At 34.9% G+C, this 20,567-nt stretch overlaps 1 protein-coding gene across 3 annotated transcripts in view; it reads left to right on the forward strand.

The window, feature by feature from the left end:
- Positions 1 to 20,567, forward strand: part of LOC136028096 (nuclear receptor subfamily 2 group E member 1-like) — a 53,890-nt gene that overhangs the window by 15,888 nt on the left and 17,435 nt on the right. For 2 of the 3 annotated variants that reach the window (XM_065705718.1, XM_065705720.1), the window contains exons 2-3: positions 4,362 to 4,504; positions 6,161 to 6,288. In XM_065705718.1, the coding sequence (XP_065561790.1) occupies positions 4,362 to 4,504; positions 6,161 to 6,288 (271 nt within the window). The remainder of the gene's footprint in view (positions 1 to 4,361; positions 4,505 to 6,160; positions 6,289 to 20,567) is intronic. The other variant, XM_065705719.1, reaches the window with a different exon arrangement.

The raw sequence follows: 20,567 nt of genomic DNA on the forward strand, positions 1-20,567 counted from the left end.
CCCCCCCCCTCCCCTAACCAAAAATTCGCCCTGAAAAGGTCTGAACACTTCCAAGTAACCATTACTGTTTGCAAACGCTGGTCAAAGTTTGTAACTTGCAGCCCCTCCCCCGGGGACTGTGGGGGAGTAAGTCAGCCCCAAAGACATAGTTATTTTTTTTCGACTATGTTGAACAAAATGTCTATCTAAAAATTTTGATCCGTTGACTTTGGGAAAAAATGACCGTGGGAGGTGGCCTAGGTGCCCTCCAATTTTTTTGGTCACTTGAAAAGGCCACTAGAACTTTTAATTTTCGTTTGAATGAGCCCTCCCGTGACATTCAAGGCCCACTTGGTCGATACGATCACCCCTGGTGAAAGAGTTTCGTTTACTATTGAGCCGGGTCGGTCCTTACTACAGTTCGTTACCACGAACTGTTTGAAATTCGTTACCACGAACTGTTTGAAACAAATTACCCTGAAATCGCATTTGAGACCACAAAATATATACATAATAAGATTTAATTTATTGAATGAAATGAGTGCGATTCCCTGGTTTATAGTCATAGCCAATGAGGCTCCGCAAGTTGATATTGCAGAGTGCCACAAAAACTCTAGTGCCGCCGCTGGATTCAAGGGGTTTAAGGGGTTCAAGGGGTGGCAATACCACATTTATGGTGAATATTCCTTGAGCTGAAATATTTGTAACAATTTAGGCCGTTTTATTATTTTAAATAGACCCATACCTTTTTTTTGTCTAATTTCATTCTTCTCAAATTATTTATAGAAAAATTCCGAAAAATCCATTGAATAAAAATTATTTCAATTTAAGCTATCATTTCGGGTTTTGGTAAAGCAGAAATCACAAATTACATACTTCTACGGGCTATAAAGCTAGCCTCATTTATTGCAATCGAAATGTTTTTCAAGTTTGGTTTGATGGTTCAAAGTTGTTGTTGCTTGTTGTAACTTTCCTACTCGTTAAAATTTTAAATTCACTCTTCATTTTTCATAGAACTTGTTTTTTCTTATTTATGAAAAACTATACAGTTGCCACACATGAAAAACTTCGTACTTTGTGTGGTACGTTCTTGCCCAGGAATGAGTGCACCACTCGGTATACATGGTTTTTGAAAGTGGCCCACTCCTCACTTGATCCTGAAGAAGTGGAGACATAAGAGGCCTCTCGGTCAACCAATTTTCCAAAATGTTTGCCGCAAACCTTAGTTTCCCACTCAGTACATGAGTTTCAGCTGAAATTATAATATTAATAATAATAATAATAATAATAATAATAATAATAATAATAATAATAATAATAATAATAATAATTATTATTGCCGCATAATGTGACACTTTAGTGCAAACCGTTTTAAAAGTTTCCTTTTATGATCAGTAATTTTTCTTTAGTCCTATACCGTAAAATAATAATATGATAGTACCTTTTTTAACCATGCTAGTTATAATTATTATTATTATTAATTCAACACCCACCAAGAAAACAAACAAAAACGACGAAGTTTATAAGGAAAGTAGAAAAAATGAAACACTCTTCATTAAAAAAATAGAAAGTCACATGAGCCAAGGAATGATCAGATTGAAGCGCATAACCCCTGAGTTTTGCAATTCTTCTTTAAGCAGCTAGAAAAGGGTCGGTAATATAGTACTTCTTGGATGCACTGCTTTTTCTGTGCCAAAGGAGAAGCTGCAGAAGGAGCTTCGCATATAGAGTATACTTCGTATGACAGACTTATCTAGTCTTTATATGTAGTTATCAGTTACATCTCTTTCAACTTATTAGTTAATAAGGAGAAAACGTTTTTAAAGGGTTGCAATTACAGGAAAGCTCTTTAGCTTTTACCATTTCATTTATATTACAACTCACGTTCAAAATTGTCGAAAATTAAATTTATCTTTTGTGCACAAGGATAAAATTGCATTAAGTTAACATTAATGTGCTGATTAATGCAGAGTTCAAATAAAACTTTAATCCAGTTCCATCATTAATCTTAAATTTCAAAAAGTAGCGTTTGAATATGAAACGACAATTTCCATAGAGGGATTTATTGGATATTCTGTATAAGTGACATAGGAGCAGTAAACCATGGGAATGAACCAGGTGTGTTTTGGTTTTGACTTGGTGATGTTATGAGTGAAAGGATCATTAAAGGGTGATAAGATAGCCAGCTTAATGGGACTTTTAAAAGGGATTATGTCATCGTTAGTTCCAAGGTTAGTACTTGAAGTAAGTAAAACTATTTTTGAAGAATAAGTAAATAGGAACTGTGAATAACTTCAGCTGTAGTTCGTCAAAAGATGTTGAAGATAGTTTCATAAACCACATTGGTCTAACATTATAAAGAATAAAAATCTAAAGAAAAGAAAACCGAGAATGGGGTTTTGTAATACCAAAACAAATAACAAGACAAAAACAGACAACGCAGAAAACAAAAAGAAAAGAAAAAAAACATTCAAATTTGAAGAAATTTGAAAATTGAAATTAAAAACTTTAAAAGACAAAAATAAACGTAATTTAAAAGTGAGTTACTCACCAATAATTGTCGTGGACATTGATAAGTGGCTCATTTTCGAGTTAGGCTTTTTTGGAGCTAAAAATTATTGATTCTGATGATTCTGATTTTATCTTTTATTGTTTTTTTTTCCGCGTTTTTAGGTTTTCTAATTCTTCCAATGTATTTTTTTGTCTTTTTCTTTTTGTTTTCTGCGTTATTTGTTATTCCCATTTCTTTTTTATTCCTTTGCTTCTTTCGCATTTACGTTCAAAAACTATGAGCATGTTTCCTTGAAACTTCTTCATACAGCGCTGAAGAAGGAAGAAAGTTGTCTCAATTTTATACCTCAATTTTCAAAATTTAAAAAAAAATTACCTCAATTTTATACCTATATTGAATACCTCAATTTTCAAAATACCCCCCCCCCCCAATTCCACCAAAGAGCGCAGATCCGGTCCAGTTATGTCAGTCACGTATCTTAGACAGGTTTCTATTCTTCCCATCCAGTTTCATCCTGATATCACCGCTTTAAGTACTTTCTAAGATTTCCGGTCCCCTCAACTGCCCCCCCCCCAATTACGCTTGATCCGGTTGAGATTTAAAATAAGATATCTGAGTTACGAGGTCCTTCTAAATATGAAGTTTCATGAAGATCCGATCACTCCTTCGTAAGTTAAAAATACGTCATTTTTTTTTATTTTTCAGAATTCCCCCCCCCCCAAATTGATCGGATCCGTTCCAATTATGTAAATCACGTATGCAAGACTTCTGCTTATTTTTCCAACCAAGTTTCATCCCAATCCCTCCAATCTAAGCGTTTTCCATCATTTTAGGTTTCCCCACCCCAAACTTCCCCCAATGTCACCAGATCCGGTCAGGATTTAAAATAAGAGCTTTGAGACACGATATCCTTCTAAATATCAAATTTCATGGAGATCCAATCACCCGTTCGTAAGTTAAAAATACCTCATTTTTTCTAATATTTCAGAATAAACCCCCCCCCCCAACTACCCCAAAGGGAGCGGATCCGTTCTGGTTATACAATAAGAGCTCTAAGACACGATATCCTTCTAAACATCAAATTTCATTGAGATCCGATCACCCGTTCGTAAGTTGAAAATACCTCATTTTTTCTAATTTTTAAGAATTACTCCCCCCTCCAACGACCCCAAAGAGAGCGAATCAGTTCCGATTATGTCAATCATGTATCTGGGACTTGCGCTTATTTTTCCCATCAAGTTTCATCCCGATCCCTCCACTCTAAGTGTTTTCCAAGATTTTAGGTTTCCCCCCCCCCTTCGACTCCCCCCAATGTCATCCGATCCGGTCGGGATTTAAAATCAGAGCTCTGAGACACAATATCATTGCAAACATGAAATTTCATTAAGATCCAATTACCCGCTCATAAGTTAAAAATACTTCATTTTTTCTATTTTTTCCGAATTAACCGGCCCCCCACACCCCCCCCCCCCCCCAGACGTTCAAATCGGGAGAACGACTATTTCGAATTTAATTTGGTCCGGTCCCTGATACGCTTGCCAAATTTCATCGTCCTAGCTTACCTGGAAGTGCCTAAAGTAGCAAAACCGGGACCGACAGACAGACAGACCGACAGACAGACAGACAGACAGACCGACAGAATTGGTGATTGCTATATGTCACTTGGTTAATACCAAGTGCCATAAAAATACTAACAAAAGACAAGCAAAGGTAACAGAAAAAATGTGGGAACTCGCATTTTCGCACTAGAAAATCCTGTGGAATTTCTAGCTTCTTCATAAGCAAATTAAAATACTGGTATTACGTCAAAGATATTACACATATCAAATTACCACAGGAGTAAATATAATTTAGTATACATTTCATTCAGGTTATGAATAAACCTTGTTCTCTGCAACAGCGAGGTCGAATCGAAGTTCAGTGCAAAGTCTGTGGTGACAGAGCTTCTGGTCGACATTATGGTGTCCCAAGCTGCGACGGCTGTCGAGGATTTTTCAAAAGAAGCATTCGTAGGTAAACTAAGCTTATTTCACGATCCTACTATCATAGATAAGCATATCTTTTTCTTTTTTTAGCATGTCTGCCTTTGATAATAATGGTTTGCCGAAAACTTGCATTTAATCATTTTGTTCTGTTTTGTTTGAATGAATTTATCATGTCACTTCATTCTATTTATCAGTCCTGGTTGAACTTCGTTGAGGTAAGGATGCTAGGGCTGTTTTTAAAAAGTTTTTTTTTGAAAACATTATTAGTTTTAATTCTTACATTTCAATGTAAGTTTATATATATATATATATATATATATATATATATATATATATATATATATATATATATATATATATATATATATATATATATATATTTATATATATATTTATTTATATATATATATTTCTCGTATTGTGCTGAAGACGGCCTTTAGACATAGGGCCGAAACATCCACTGAATTGATTTCCACTGTCTTGAAAAGATCTTCCCTATTGTTTCTACTTTTTGTTTGTTTGTTAATTGTAAAGCCTGTCGAAAATGAGTGGAGGACAGCCCTTTTTACATTTTGTTACCCAGTCTATCCCTCCCTTTGTAGACCACCCACACAAAACATTGGATCGAAATTTTGAGACAGCCATTTTGTCAAAAATAGGCGAAGGGTCCAAAATACGCGAATTATGAATTGTCCAACCGTAGGTTTTATAATGAAGCAAGAGAGGTTGTCTAATGGTAATTATAAGATTGAAACTCTTAGGGGATTGAAACTTTTGAAACCCTTAGGGATCCTTCTCCTAGTCCAAAGAATTAAGCATTTTATTTTAGGAGAGAGCGAGGGACAGGGGCCAGTCAATTGAGCCAACAACTTTTTCCGTGCTGTTGGCATTTTATAACTTACTGTCGTAAGCCCTTAGGCCGAGGGGATCCTAATGTTAAAAAAAAAGTTCCAGGGAACGGTCCCGCCACCCCAAAAAAAACATGAAAAAAACAATGAGCCCGAAAAAGAGCAAATACGTTTTGAGGCCCACTACACTATAAACAAAAGCCTGCAATCGGTCATTCGACCGAAATATTTGCTTAGGTTTTATTTTAATTTTCTGCCTTGGGAACATGTCCTCACTTCACAGAGCGTCTTGTTTTCGTTTTATTCAGGTTGGTGTTTGTAAGGCTAGGCAGGGGAAGGGAGCAAGGCTGTATCCAGGGGGTAACTATGGGGTTTGAATCCCCCAAATTTGTGTCTGACTTGTAAAAATGTAACGAAGTTGCATATAATCAAACTGTTGATACATTATTTAACCGTTTTTCTTTGGTAATCGCCTCCCAGAAAATAACCCTTTTCGAACAAAATCCTGGATTCCCCCTTGAAGGGGGGGGGAATAAATAAAAAAGTGTATGTTAATTGGAATACTGAGTAACGGTTGATAGTCCCTCCTTTTTCATTTAAGAGTTCGGTGGTCCGGGAAGGTGGTCCATCAGCTGTTATGATTTTTTGATGCCATGACAAAATCTGACAGAAATAGACCCTCAAAAGCAACCTTCAAAAGGTACTTTGCCAACATTTTCAACATACACCCACTTCTGTGACCCTTTATGGTTTTAGTTTAAAAAATAGCTTATTGTATCTTCATTCGGGAAATATTTAAATTTCTGCTTTTATACGTTTCTATCGCTTCTTTTTAGGAACTTAGAGTACGTTTGTAAAGATGGAGGAACATGTATTGTTGATGTCACGCGTCGAAATCAGTGTCAAGCTTGCCGCTTTAGAAAATGCATCTCTGTCAACATGAAAAGGGATGGTACGTTTCAAGGTCACCAATTTATTTATTTTTTTTTTTATTTTTTGGCTCTTTTATTTTCAGTGCTTTAGGATTTCTAGGCATTCAATCAAAAAAAGGGGTATTCATAAGGAAAGAATAGATCGAATTTCAACATGAAATAAGTGTGAATTAGCTTGTAATATTTCAAATTTTAAACGATTAAAGATAGTAATCAATAACTAAAGCCAAGCTCAAACACAAATAGAAAATCCAAAAGCTAAGTATGTTGTTGCTATTCCTTCAAGGCTATTGACTTATTTGCATTTAACTGAAAGTAAAATACACTTCTTTGAATGACTTTCATTTGGCCAATCTACTTTTTTTATAATTCTGAAAGAAATGCATTCGAAAAGAAGAAAAGATCCATGGAAATTGGTTGTATGTTAAACTGGTACAACTAAATTGTTTGTTACGAAACAGGTATCGAAAAAAAATTGCTGGAAGTTTGAGTTTTGTTAGATTGTTATCGCTTATAATAAAATAAAACGAATACTGCTGCTACTACTACTAAAAACTCACTGCAGCACCAAGCCACCAGAGGCCAACACAGATATGCGTGCTCTTAGCCTACCGCAATCTATTCAAAGCTTCATTCTTTATCCTCTCTCTTAAAGTTACAATTTCATTTATATTCTTCTTTATGACCTCTTCTCTTCATTTGGAGACTAGTTTGTTGTTTCTTTTTTTTTGCTTGACCCCAGATGGATAAAGAAAAAGCATAATCTTTGACAATCTGTCATCTTTCATTCGTAGTATGTGGCCTAGATGTCTTAACCTTTCTTTCATCGTAGCCTTAGAAAATTTGATCGAACCAAATTTTTCATAAAATTTATTGTTTGATGTGCTGTTTTTCAAAAGAGTAGTAGTCTTAGACAATTCCTTTGAAGTAGAATAGCTATTCACGTTATACTAATTTTAAGTAAAACAAAAATGACACTAGTAGTTTGGGTGTTTGAGAGGGTTGTAGTACCACACCAACAACCGCACTTTCTTGTATTTTAATTTAACATCCCTTACGTACCATCCAGTTCCTTGACGTCCTTATTTATGCAAATCCTCTGGAGTTCTTATGTTTTTTTTCAATATTTACGACCAATAAAAATCATGAAAACTTTTTATGCTTCTGAACAGTTAATATTTTGTTTTTTCCCTTTTTTGTTAAATAATGCTACTACTGCTGACTACTCACTGCAGCACCGGGCCACCTGAGGCCAACACAGCTACGCACGCTCCTTCTTCATTCCATTCTATTCAAAGCCTCCCTCTTTACACCCTCCCAGTAAGTTCCCATTTCCCTTAAATCTGTCCTTGCAACTTCCTCCCATTTCAGTCAAGGACAACCAGCTTTTTGTTTGAACCTAGACGGTTGGCCTATAAGCACAATCCTTGGCAACATTTCATCCTTATTCCGCAGAACGTGCCCTAGCCATCTTAAAGCTTCTAGCCTTAGAAAGTGGGTTAAATGGATTTTTAACCTTTTTTCGGTTACATGGGTTTTGATAAGGGTCAACTGAAATCTTTTAGACTTAATTTTACGAGACTTTACGTTATACAGCTTAAACACTGCATAACATTTTGATGAAATTCACAGTGCCAGAAAATACGGATAAATTCTTATTGGTACTTGTATGATATACACTCTACCTAATCTTCTTCTAATATGTTTCTCTGACTCTCAATCCTAATGAGATTTACCAAAGTAAGATAAAATTATAATACTTTACAAACGAATTTGGGCTAAGTATCTGCACGATAGGGAAGGGAAGAAAGTATAGCGGGTTTGCATGCATATTGTGTTAGGTATAATTATTCTGCATATTATGTAGTAAAAATTGTTTTCTAACTTCATACTGTCCAAATACTTTACCTTCCCCCCTCCCCCTAATGTGTAAATATATAGCCCAAATTATATATTTTCCATCTATTCTGTCAGTTCTCTTTGTCTTGTCTCACGCTAAGCTGAAAGAAACTAACGAAAAAAACTGGTTCTACAATGCGTTAATGAATGAACAACCTAAACGGTAGGGCGTTTATTGTACAAGTACCCTCTTATTATTTAAATTGGTATGTTCCTTATATTACAAACTTTAACTCTAAACAAGTATCCTTCTTATTTTCTTAATGTTTAAAACCAAGATTCTTAAATATATATTGGTCTTCATATTTAAGACCAAGATTCATAAGGTATATTTACAAAAGAATTTTGATTGCCAAAAAAGATGGCACTTAACTTCGATTATTCTCCATTTGTGTAGATTTCTCACCAAAGCAAACATAGGTCTAAGTGCTTGCTCAAATCATATGCCCTTTCCCTATATGTTTTCCTAGACCGAGGCATAATCATAAAATAAACGTTAGATTCAATAGAAAGACTCGACTGTTTCTGACATCTGGATCCTTTCTCAAATAGTCCAAGATCGGGAAAGCGTCAATGTCAATATATCTGGAGTCGAATTTCTAAGCATGAAAAAGAAAATATATTTCTTCAATTTAAAGAAGATTTTCACAGAACTTAAATAATGCACGTGTTTTTACTGGAGCTGGCACAAATAAAAACAGACAGGATTTTTGGAAAAAGAGAAATACAGTGTTGGGTAGTGACAATATTTCGTTAGCAGTTTTAAACTAGTGGTAGTATGTAGTTCCTTCACAAAACCTAAGAGTTAAACATTTAATATTCAATACAGTGATGAAACTATATACTTAGTTACTATAGCAGTTAAATTTGTCATTTTTATGATAGGTATGGGTCACCCAGATCTATGGCTTACACGATAATCACAACATAGATTCTTTTAATGATTGTCAATATTTCAATATTTATTTCCAAATATTGACGCTTAAGTCAAGATCAGCAAGCATTTCTATGAGCACTGTATCTGAAGTGTCGAAAAAAATTCTGCGACCTCGTTATCTTTGATGTTTAGTATTTGGGTACTACTTTCGCAAACTTTTGCATTTTAAAGCGAATATTTGAAATTTGTACTTTGCATTTTTTATTAATTAGTATAGCTTCAGCAATCACACTACATTTAATCCATGGTCCGATTACCTTTTTTATTTTGATATTTGCATCCGTTTGGATGCTGAAGGATTTCAGACATGGGTCTCACCCATGTCAGGGTTTCACCCCGCTTTTTGCTCTTTTTTTAAAGTTAAATTAAGCTAGGGATGTACCAAGAGTGTATCATTCGGTAGAAGGAAGTGGGGGCAAATTTAAAAAAAAATGAAGTTAAGAATTTCATGAGAAATTATAGGGAAGATTTCGGAAACTTAGAGGTGTCGATGAGCTAACAAAATGATAAATATTTAGGCTAACAAAATTGAAAATTTACAAAAAGACAAGTGCAAATCCAAACTTCGTATTAAGATCATTATTTTACCATTATCAAGAAAAAAAGAAATGAAATTTAGAGATGGTGCAATCCAGCCATTCTGGATATACTTAATTAGTCAGAAAGTGGAGTACATAATAGTTGTTCATTCCATTCCCCTTCTTTTTTATGAAATTAAACAAAAAAAAACAAGTTTTTTAAAATGAAAGTAAGGAGCGACATTAAAACTTAAAACGAACAGAGCCTCCGTATATGAAAGGGGCTTTTCCTCCTCAGCGCCCCGCTTTTTACGCTAAAGTTTGACTCTTTTTCTTAACTCTACATTTTAAAAAGGTAAAAAACTTTAGCGTAAAGAGCGAGAGGTTGAGGAAGAAAAGCCCTTTCATATACGGAGTAATCTCTGTTCGTTTAAAGTTTTAATGTCGCTCCTTAATTTCATTTAAAAAAACTTGTTTTTTTTATTAGTTTCTGGACGTTTTTGAATTAATGCATTTTTTGATCTTGGCTCTCTGCGCATAAATAATTAAAACAAAATTTGCATATTAATTTTCTAGGCTAAATGGCTTTTTCATAGCTTTTATCGGAAGATTTTGAGAAAAAAGAAGCTAGAGAAGAGGCCTAGTTGCCCTCCAATTTTTTGATTACTTAAAAGGCAACTATAACTTTTAATTTTTTACTAACGTTTTCATAAGTAAAAAATATACGTAACTTACGAATTAACTTACGTAGCGAACTTCTATATTCGTATGTTTTTATTGCGTATATGAGGGGGCTCAACCCTCGTCGATACCTCGCTCTTTTTCACTAAAGCTTAAATTTTGTCCCAATTCCTTAAGAATGGCCCCTGAATCACAAAGGCCGTAGAATAAATAGTTGAAATTACTAGAAATACTTTAGCATAAAGAGCAAGGTTTTACGAGGAGGTAAACCCCTCATATGCGTAATAATTTCTGTTCGTTTTAAGTTTTAATGCTGCTCCTCACTTTCATTAGAAAAAATTTTTCATATTATTTTTTTCATTGTTTTTTAAATAATGCTAGAAAATCCTGCGCCCCCTCCATTGAAAGTCTCTTCCCCCATGAGAAGTCCCTCCATGGAAAGATCCTTTCACGTAACACCCCCTCAACTCTCCCCAAAACTAAAAAAAATCCCCCTGAAAACGTCTGTACTCTTCCCAATAACCATTACTATATGTAAACACAGGTCAAAGTTTGTAACTTACAGCCCCTCCCACGGGGACTGCGGGGGAGTACGTCGTCCCCAAAAACATATTTATTAGGTTTTTCGACTATGATGAATAAAATGGCTATCTCAGAATTTTGATCCGGTGACTTTGGGGAAAAATGAGCGTGGGAGGGGGCCTAGGTGCCCTCCAATTTTTTGAGTCACTTAAAAAGGACACTAGAACTTTTAATTTCCGTTACAATGAGCCCCTTTGCGACATTCTAGTACCACTGAGTCGATACGATCACCCCTGGGGAAAAAAACAAACAAAAAAACAAATAAACAAGCATCCGTGGTTTGTCTTCAGGCAAAAAATGCGAAATTCCACATTTTTGTAGATAGGGGCTTGAAACTTCTACAATAAGGTTCTCTGATACGCTGAATCTGATGGTGTGATTTTTGTTAAGATCGTATGACTTTTAGGGGGTATTTCCTCCTATTTTCTAAAATGAGGCAAATTTTCTCAGGCTCGTAACTTTTGACGGGTAAGACTAATCTTGATGAAACTTATATATTCAAAATCAGCATTAAATACGATTCTTTTGATGTAACTATTGGCATCAAAATTCCATTTTTTAGAGTTTTGGTTACTATTGAGCAGGGTCGCTCCTTACTGCAGTTCGTTACCACGAACTGTTTGAAAAGTTAAGTTTTACTAGCAATTCTTTACGACTTTCATATCCAATTTTACAATGTGCGTTGCTTTATTTAATCAAATAAAGAAAAGAGTGGCCAACTCAAAGCAAACAGCAACATTTAAAATATTGATGGTTGAGGGAGGGGCAGTCTCCCTTACATGCGGAATAGTTTCTTTTCGTTAATAGATTTAATGTCGCTTCAAACTTTCTGTTGATTTTTTTTTTAATTTGATTTCTTACCATTACTTAAATCATACCTGAAAATCCCCTTTCCTACATCCCCTTCTGTGTAAAATACTGTCTACAATACTGTCAGCGACAAATACTGCCTGAGAACAATATGCATTTATTGGACCCTTCAACTATGGTGAATCAAATGCCTATCTCAAAGTTCTGGTTGGATTTATTTGGGGAAAAAGTGGCAAGGAAAAAAAAGTTAGTTGTCTTCCAATTTTTAGATCAGTTAAAGTGGCGCTAGATCTTTGGATTCCCGATCAAATGAGCACTTTCTCGACTTTCTAGGATGACTGAACGATCACCCTTGAGGAAAAACTAAAAATAAGAAAAAACAAAAAACTACAATTGAGCACGGACCATTGATATTTCTTCAAGCAAAAAATACAAAATTCAAGTTTTTTTTTTATAAAAACTTGAAACCTCTACAATAAAGTTCTCTAATATCCTTAATCTGATTGTGGATTTTCATTAGAATCGCTTAAGCTCTTTGGGGTCGTTTCTCCGTTTTTCGTTTTTTGTTTTCGTGATTTTCGTTTTTCGACAAATTCTCGAAAGGCTCGTAACTTTTTATGGGTAACACTAAACCTAATGAGCTTTATATATTTGGAATCAGAATAAAAACAAAAATTTTCTTAGCTATCTATTGCTATCGAAAATTTGTTTTTTAGATTTTCTGTTGCTATTGAGCCGAGTCACTTCTTAATTACAGTTCGTTACCACGGACTTTTTGATAGAGCACCAATCATGCATGGATCTAGGTATGTTTTGGAAGACCAGTAAATAGACTGCAAGACAAGGAAAGGAAACCCATAGCATTATTCAGTGATTGACCCTACCTATTATGACTCATCCAAATTGAATCTGAAATTCAACTAATTTTCAAAGAATTCTTTTAACATGAAGATGCTTGAGTTTGAAATCCATTTCACGCGTCCATTGGATATTGCTGACAATCCTGACAATTTTTAGAACTACCAAATGACTCTTCAGCGCCTGATAAATTTCAGGGAAAATCATTTCTGCTTATTTTGGAATATTGGTGCCATTAGCTTCTCCTTACCTCTGTGAAAGTGGATTCCCAACTTTTCTGCAGCTCAAGACAAAATCTAGGAATACGGTGGCTCAGCAAGACACGAGATAAGCATTGAAAAACTACTACTAACAGCTCGCTGTCGCACGGCCTAAGGCCAACAAAGCTGTACATCTCGTCCGTGTAGTTTCAACTACTTCTAAATTCTACCTTATGACCTCTTCCCAGCCAATTCAGAGACAACCTGATTTTTCTTTGACACCAGATGGATCGCTAATAAGCAAAATGTTTGGCAATCTCTTGTCTCCTATCCCTAAAACGTTTCTTAACCATCTTAACGTTTCTTCCATTACAGCCCTAGGAAGTGTGATCTAAAAAGTTTGCTTTTTGTTCGATTAATTAAAAAAAGTCTTTCTGAGGGAAGTAAAGAGCGAAGTTAAAACCTAAAACGAACGAAACTTATTACTTCACAGCCTGTCTAATATAAATAGAAAAAAAACTAGTATAAACAAACCAATTAATTCGATTTCCCTTTGTCTGGAGGAAGTTAGAAAACTAGCACTTTGCTAAAAACACAAGAGCCAAGTATAACAATAATATTAATTTAAGAGTCAAAAGTGAATAAGTAGCCTGACAGCAACAAATCAATTAATAAAGCTTACATAGTCTTATACCAGCTGTAGTATCAGTAACTTTCAGTATACAATTAAAACTATCTTAAAAAAATAAGCATAAAAATAAATAGTTTTTAATAATCGCAGTCATTGAAAATCATACAGAAATACTGGATTGATTCATCAGGTAACATTTTGGTCTTACCAGCTATAGTATCAATAGTGAGTAATATACAATATTAAATTATAAGAAACTACGCTTTGGTATCACTCAAAATGAAGATTAAATAAGTAGTGATGCCTCTAGGAATTCCACGACACAGATAGAGGGTATACTATTTGAGCTACCAATCCCTAAAGATTTTATTATGCGAACCTGAGTCGTAAGCAATACTATAGTACATTTGTTTATTATGTAACGACATAGTAAACCTAATAGTTACGTAATAGGGAATGTTTGTTTACTTTTGTGAATGTTTTCCTTGAGATGCAAGTGTTCTTTACGCAATAGGAGATTTTTTTGGTTGATTGTTACGTAATTACTTAAGAAACCCAAGAGGAAAAGGAAAAACCTTCAGGGCCCACGCAAAATCAAGGTTTCTTTGGTTTTTATATAATAGGACTTATTTGTTTACTTATGCAAATGGTTTCTTTAAGGTTTCTTTGGTTTTTATATTAAATGTCTAAAAACCCACAAGGATCGAAAAACCTTCTGGCTCCCCGCTCAATCAAGATTCTTTGGTTGTTCCGTAATAGGACTTGTATGTTCACTTATGCAAAAGTTTTCTCCAAGATTTCTGTTTTAAAAACCACAAGGACCACGAAAAACCTTCAGTGCCCACCAGATCACAGTCTATTTGGTTGTTACGTAATATGACTTATTTGTTCACTTATTAAAATGTTTTTTTTCAAGATTTATTTGATTGCTACGTTAAATGTTTGAATACCCGCGAGGGCCAGGAAAACCTATTGAGGGAGGGCCCACCAATCAAGATGCAAACGTATACATTACTTAATAGTTTTTCCTTTGATTCTCATGTGAAATATTTAAAAACCTAAGCCAGTAGGAAAAACCTTAAGGGCCCACCAAATCAAGATACAAGCATAGAAGTTACGTCAGAGTTGGTTTTATTTGTTTATAAACCTGAGGATGTACGAAAACCTTCGGGGCCCTCCCAAGTACGGATATAGTCCAAATTGATCATAGCCTATTCAAATCGGTTTTTCTTATTTACACACAGGGTCTTTGTTTTCAATGTTGTTGGCAGACAAAAGGAAAGGTTACGTTTGGTATTGAATTCAGTGAAGTATTACGTTAGCACCATTGCACAAATGACTTCACTAGAAGGTTTCTTCACTAACAAAATTTCACTAACAAAATGACTTCACTAACAAAAATTTTTGTCCAGTGTGCAAGTGTTATTGATAATTGATTGGTACGTAAATTGAACTTTTGCATAGGCTGTGATCGAAAGAAATAAAAGCAGTTTTCTTCCACTTTGTAAGTAAGAAAATATGCTCAAGAAAAGGGCATATCTCAGGTTTCAAATAATTCTGTTGTAAGTGGTACGCATATTGAACTTTTATATAGGCTTCGAGCGAAAGAATAAAAGCGGTTTACTTTTATTCACGTTAAAAAGCAAAGAAGTGTGAATTAAAGAAAGGTGGGAACCCTAGCAATCGATTCCAGAGAGAGGGTTGTTATTAGAGGTAAATATTAGCCATATTCAGAGATATTTCTGAGAGGTTTTATTGAAAATGCCTGGTTTCTTTGAGTAAAGATTAGGCCACCCTGATTGACAAGCACACATTTGAATAAAATCCTCCTTCGTATTTCACATAATCAAGTTAGAGGTAAATTTAAGCCACATTAAAAGGTATTTTGAGAGCTTTTAATGGGAATGCCCAATTCTTTAAGCCACAGCTCGGCCTTCCTGGTCGAAAACATATACTTAATTCATAATTTTTATCATATTTTGCATAGTCTCGTTCGAGCTAAATTTAAGTCATATCAAGGTAAACACAAACTTAAAACCCAAAAACTTAAAAAGTCAGACACGCAAAGACACCAAAATAAACACAGATACAGGCAAACACACAGTCAGACAAACAGGTACAGTGACAGAATACACACTGTATACATAGATAAAAGAGAAAAACACACTAAAACATGCAGAGTCAGACACAAAAACACACAAAGATTTACACAGACACAGACACAGACGTCAGACACAGAGGCACGTTGAGAGAGAAAGAAAACATACACAAACACACAGAGTCAGACACACAAACGCTCAAAGATAGAGACAGATAGAGGCAACCACACAGTTAGACGGACAGGCACGGTAAATGAGAGAGAAAAACACACACAAACACACAGAGTTAGACACACAAACCCAAAAAGATAGACACAGAGGCAGGGAAATACACAGTCAGGCACACGGGCACAATGGAAGAGAGAGAAAACCAAATGCAAACACACAGAGTTTGACATACAAACTCAAAAAGATAAACAAAGAGACAAGCAAACAAACAGTCACACAAACAGGCATGATGAAAGAGAGATAAAAACTCATACGAACACAAAGAATCAGACACACAAACACACAAAGATAGACACAGAGATAGGCAAACACACAGTCAGACACACAAGCATGTTTAGAAAGAGAGGAAAATACACAAAATACACAAATTTAGACAGACAAACACACAAAGATAGACACAGAGACAGGAAAACACACAGTCAGACAAATAGACACGTTGAAAGAAAGAGAAAAACACACACAAAAACACAGAGTTAGACACGGAATCACATAAAGATAGAAACAGAGACAGTCAAACACACAGGCACGGTGAGAGAGAGGGAGAGAAGAAGACAGACAAAAAAGCAGATTCAGACAAATAAACGCAAAAAGATAGACATAGAGATAGGCAAACACAAAGTGAAGCACACAGCCATGGTGAGAAAGAGACATAAAGAAACACACACAAACACATGGAGTCAGACACGCATACAAACAAAGGTAGACACAGAGACAGAAAAACACAAAGTTAGACACACAGATAAGATGAGAGAGAGAAAAAAACACCTAAAGACACATAGAGTCATATAAACAAACACACAAAGAGAGACACAGAGACAGGCAAACACACAGTCTGACGCACAGTTCCTTTGCGAGAGAGAGGAAAACACACAAAAACACACAGAGACAGACACTTGACACAGAGACAGGTAAACACACTCAGACACACAGGCGACGTTAGAGAGAAAAAAAACGCAAACACACAGAGACAGACATACAAAAATACAAATATAGATACACAAAAACACAGTCGGACACAAAACACACAAGTATAGTCAATTGAAAGTTTTTAAGCTGAACTGGCCAGACATGACAATAAACAGCAAAGAGAGAAAAAAACTCCACAAAAAACCTCAAGCGAGACTGCGGCCAGTAGAGAGGAAAGAATAAAATAACGCGTATATTTCGCCTGTATCCAAACTAGGCGTCCTCAGCACAAGATAAAAAGAAAAAACTCTAAATTAAAAACAAATAAAACCACCGCCAATAATGATAAATACAATTATCACTACTGATCCACGTAGGGAAAAGAAGCTATTAGAGTTACTTCAATGAGAACATCAAAGCCACTGAGGAAAACTTATGAAAATTGAAGCTTAGTTAACTAATCTGTTGCGAAATAATCCTCTTGTAAGCTAATATTGAAGCAACTCTTTTTGGTCTAGTAGGTAATCTTGTCCCCTGGTGATTGTGTAAAATTTTAATTCCCTTATTGACTATTGGTTCATTTTTCAAAACACAATCATAAATTAGGTCAATATTTAAATTTCCTGTGTCTCTATTTATTGAAAGATTAGCAAATATATATTTTCTAATTTCTATAGCCTCCCTCGCCCACTGAGAAAAACCTCTATCATTAGAATAGCTGTAGCCTCATCAAATTGTATAAAATGTTCGGGATGAAAGAATCTATGTTCAGTCAGAGCCGAAACAAAAGTTTCAGGAGGCTTTCTTAATTGTAGGGTTTTTTCTATTGAGTTGCGATGCTCAATAAATCTTACAGTAAATTATTGGCGAGTTCTACCAATATAAAACTTTACACAAGAACAAGGAATTTTATACACCCCTCTAACTAAATCTCCTCGGGTTAAATCCTTCCCAGATTTAAGAAAACTACCTAATGGTCTCACTGATTGGAAACAAGTATCAATATTATGTTTACCTAAAATTCGTTTAAGCATCTCCCCCAAAGTAGGTACATAAGGCAAAGAAATGAACCTTTTCGGCATGTTTAATTCTGTACACTGTGAAACCCCAATAACCCTATTGTTGTGTTTAATGCGTCTATTTTTTTATTATTTATCGATGAATTTAATTGGGTAACTATTACAAAATAAATGTCCCTCAAATACAACAATTCAGAATCTAAAAACTTTTGAGAACAAATTCTGAAAGCTCTATCTACCAGTGTAATCACAACCCCTCGTTTCACTGAAATAGGGTGGCACGATTGAAAGTTCAAATACCTATAACTGTGTGTAGGCTTTCTAAATACTGAAAAAAGTAAATGGAAATCAATTTTAATCAATAGGATATCAAGAAAAAGGAGATTGTCATTTTCTTCAAACTCCAATGTAAGTTTTACATTTTTATCAAAACTATTTAGATGTTTTTGGAAAAGGTCTAAGGACTCTAAACCGTGTTTCCAAATGCAAATCACATCATCCATGAATCTGCCCCAGAAACAAGGGGAGAGCCTAAAACTGTATAGCGGAGGTTTCAATAGGTTCGATGAAGAGATTGTCCAACAAAGGGGAGAGAGATGCCCCCATAGCCAAACCAAACACCTGTTCGTAAAATTCACTTCTAAAACCAAAATAAAGAGAATATTCATTTGCAAGGATAACCAACTTCATAATGACTTCAATCTCCAAACTAGCCATGGTCACATCTTGTATCAAATCAAAGTGCTTTTGTAATTTAATTCTTAATATATCTTCGCACTTTTTCACGTTACAATTTGAATACATGGACACCACATCAAAACTACAGAGAATTGAATTCTCCTCCAATGTGAATTTTTTAACTTATTAGTAAGATCAGTGGAATTTTTTATATATGATTTTTGTGTTCCTAAGAGTGGACGCAATGCCACCGACAACCACTTTCCTAATTTTGCCACTGGTGATGAGAAAGTTGATACAATGGGACGGAGGGGGACTCCCGTCTTATGAATTTTGGGTAGACCATAGATTTTGGGTGCGGAACAAATCTTGGATAAAATTTATTATAAAATTCCTTTCTTATCGACTTTACATATTTATCCGTAGGATCGAAATCCAGTTTTTTTGTAAATAGTGGTATCCGAAATGATTGTATTCATTTTACGATCATAATCATCAGTGTCCATAATTACAATAGTATTGCCTTTATCTGTCCTAGTGATAGTAAGGACCTTATCCTTTTTCAAATCAGAAAGTATATTTAAATGTCATTTTTTGTTATATCATTTTCAATTTTTCTCATGTTAAAAGTCTTAAGTTTCCTTACGATTTCAGCTCTAAGCTTTTGAGGAGCCTCGACTTTATCAATAGAAGCCAAGATTCCTGAATCAACCTTAGGAATTATTTTTGAATAAGAAATTGGTGTTGGAAAGCAGAATCTAAAACCCTTCGACAAAACTGCTTCTTGTTGACTACTAAGAGGCTTAGATGACAAATTCTTAGTTGCAGAACCCAGACAAAAACGAGGATAAAAAGTATCCGTATCCTGGAACTTTTCAAACAAAAGTCTATTGAACTTGTCAACCAAACGAACCTTTGACAAATTGAAATCATGGTGAAAAGATCTAACGGCCATCTCCTTAATTCTCAGAAAAATGTCAGATGGAAGGTTATTCCTCAAAAAGTTTTCGACAAAATTTAAGTCTTTGAACAACTTAAAACGTCTTTGTTTTTGCTCGGAAGTCAAGTTTCCTAAATTATATTGTCAAATCTTCTATTTTACGTTTTCTTAATCAATTATTTTACATAAGAAAAGGGGCTCCGGACATCTTTCAAAATACGAAAGGGATCGAGTCTTAGAAACTTTGGGAACTACTATAATCAATTTTTTTCGAAAAGCATCATGTACAAGGTTTTATAGCCTTAGCTTTAGTGGCAGTTCACATAAAGCTATGTTAAAGATTATAATAAAGAACGGAGTTTAGCCTATACAAACTGGATTACATAATCCGGGTTGCAGTGGTAGCTTGCAACCTAGTAAGAGACGATCACATCCAATGCAAATAAATGTGATAGTCCATAACTCTTGAAAATAGTGTCCGATCAAAAAAAGGCACACTATTAGAACCGCCTTGTCCGAAGACCCTATAAAGGAAACTTATCATCCCCTGTCTTGAATAACGAGGAAAATCTATTGGCTTGAAAAACCAGATAAGTTGCTTGAACTACGATATTCCGTATATACGGCATCTTTTTTTATTTCCTCCGTGGCTTGCAGAGCACTGGAACATCATGGAGAACACTGTTCAATAGCTCATTTTCAAGGAAATTGCTCCATCTAGTGCTTCTTGTAATTAAAAAAAAATTGTTTTCAGAATAAAATCTATTTTTTCGAAAGACAGCAATTTTGTTCAACACTTTGTTATATACATCACCTTGCATACTAAAATCAAAATAGGATTTTTAACATTATAAAAAACATTTAAATATAGTTGCATAAAATGTAGTATTTTTCAGGGTTTAAAAAAAATATGATTTGTCAATTGAAACTAGAATAACACCTGTAAATTTTACGTTAAAGAACAAACTGTAGCCCATAGTAAGTAATTATATAAAGGATCGGTATAGTTAATTGTAAATGGGGATTTTTTAAGCTTCATTGATATTATGACTGTAGAGATAGCTGAGACCTAGTAAAGAACAAACCAGAACACATTGGGCACCAAAAGAGAAAAAAGCGTGACGTTTGCTAAAGAAAGAAGTCTAGCCTATTGTGACAGAAATATGAAAACATCAAAATTAACTCGGAAGAAGTGATGAAATCATGGTTGCAGCTCAAGCAGTAACATAGTAAAAGGCGAATCGCTGCCAATAGTAACCAGAACTTAAAATGCGTCTTGAAAAACAGCCTAATGAAAAAAAAATCGCCATCTGGTCGTTATTATC

The sequence above is a fragment of the Artemia franciscana genome, chromosome 6, assembly GCF_032884065.1.
Source record: "Artemia franciscana chromosome 6, ASM3288406v1, whole genome shotgun sequence".
Lineage (NCBI taxonomy): Eukaryota > Metazoa > Arthropoda > Branchiopoda > Anostraca > Artemiidae > Artemia > Artemia franciscana.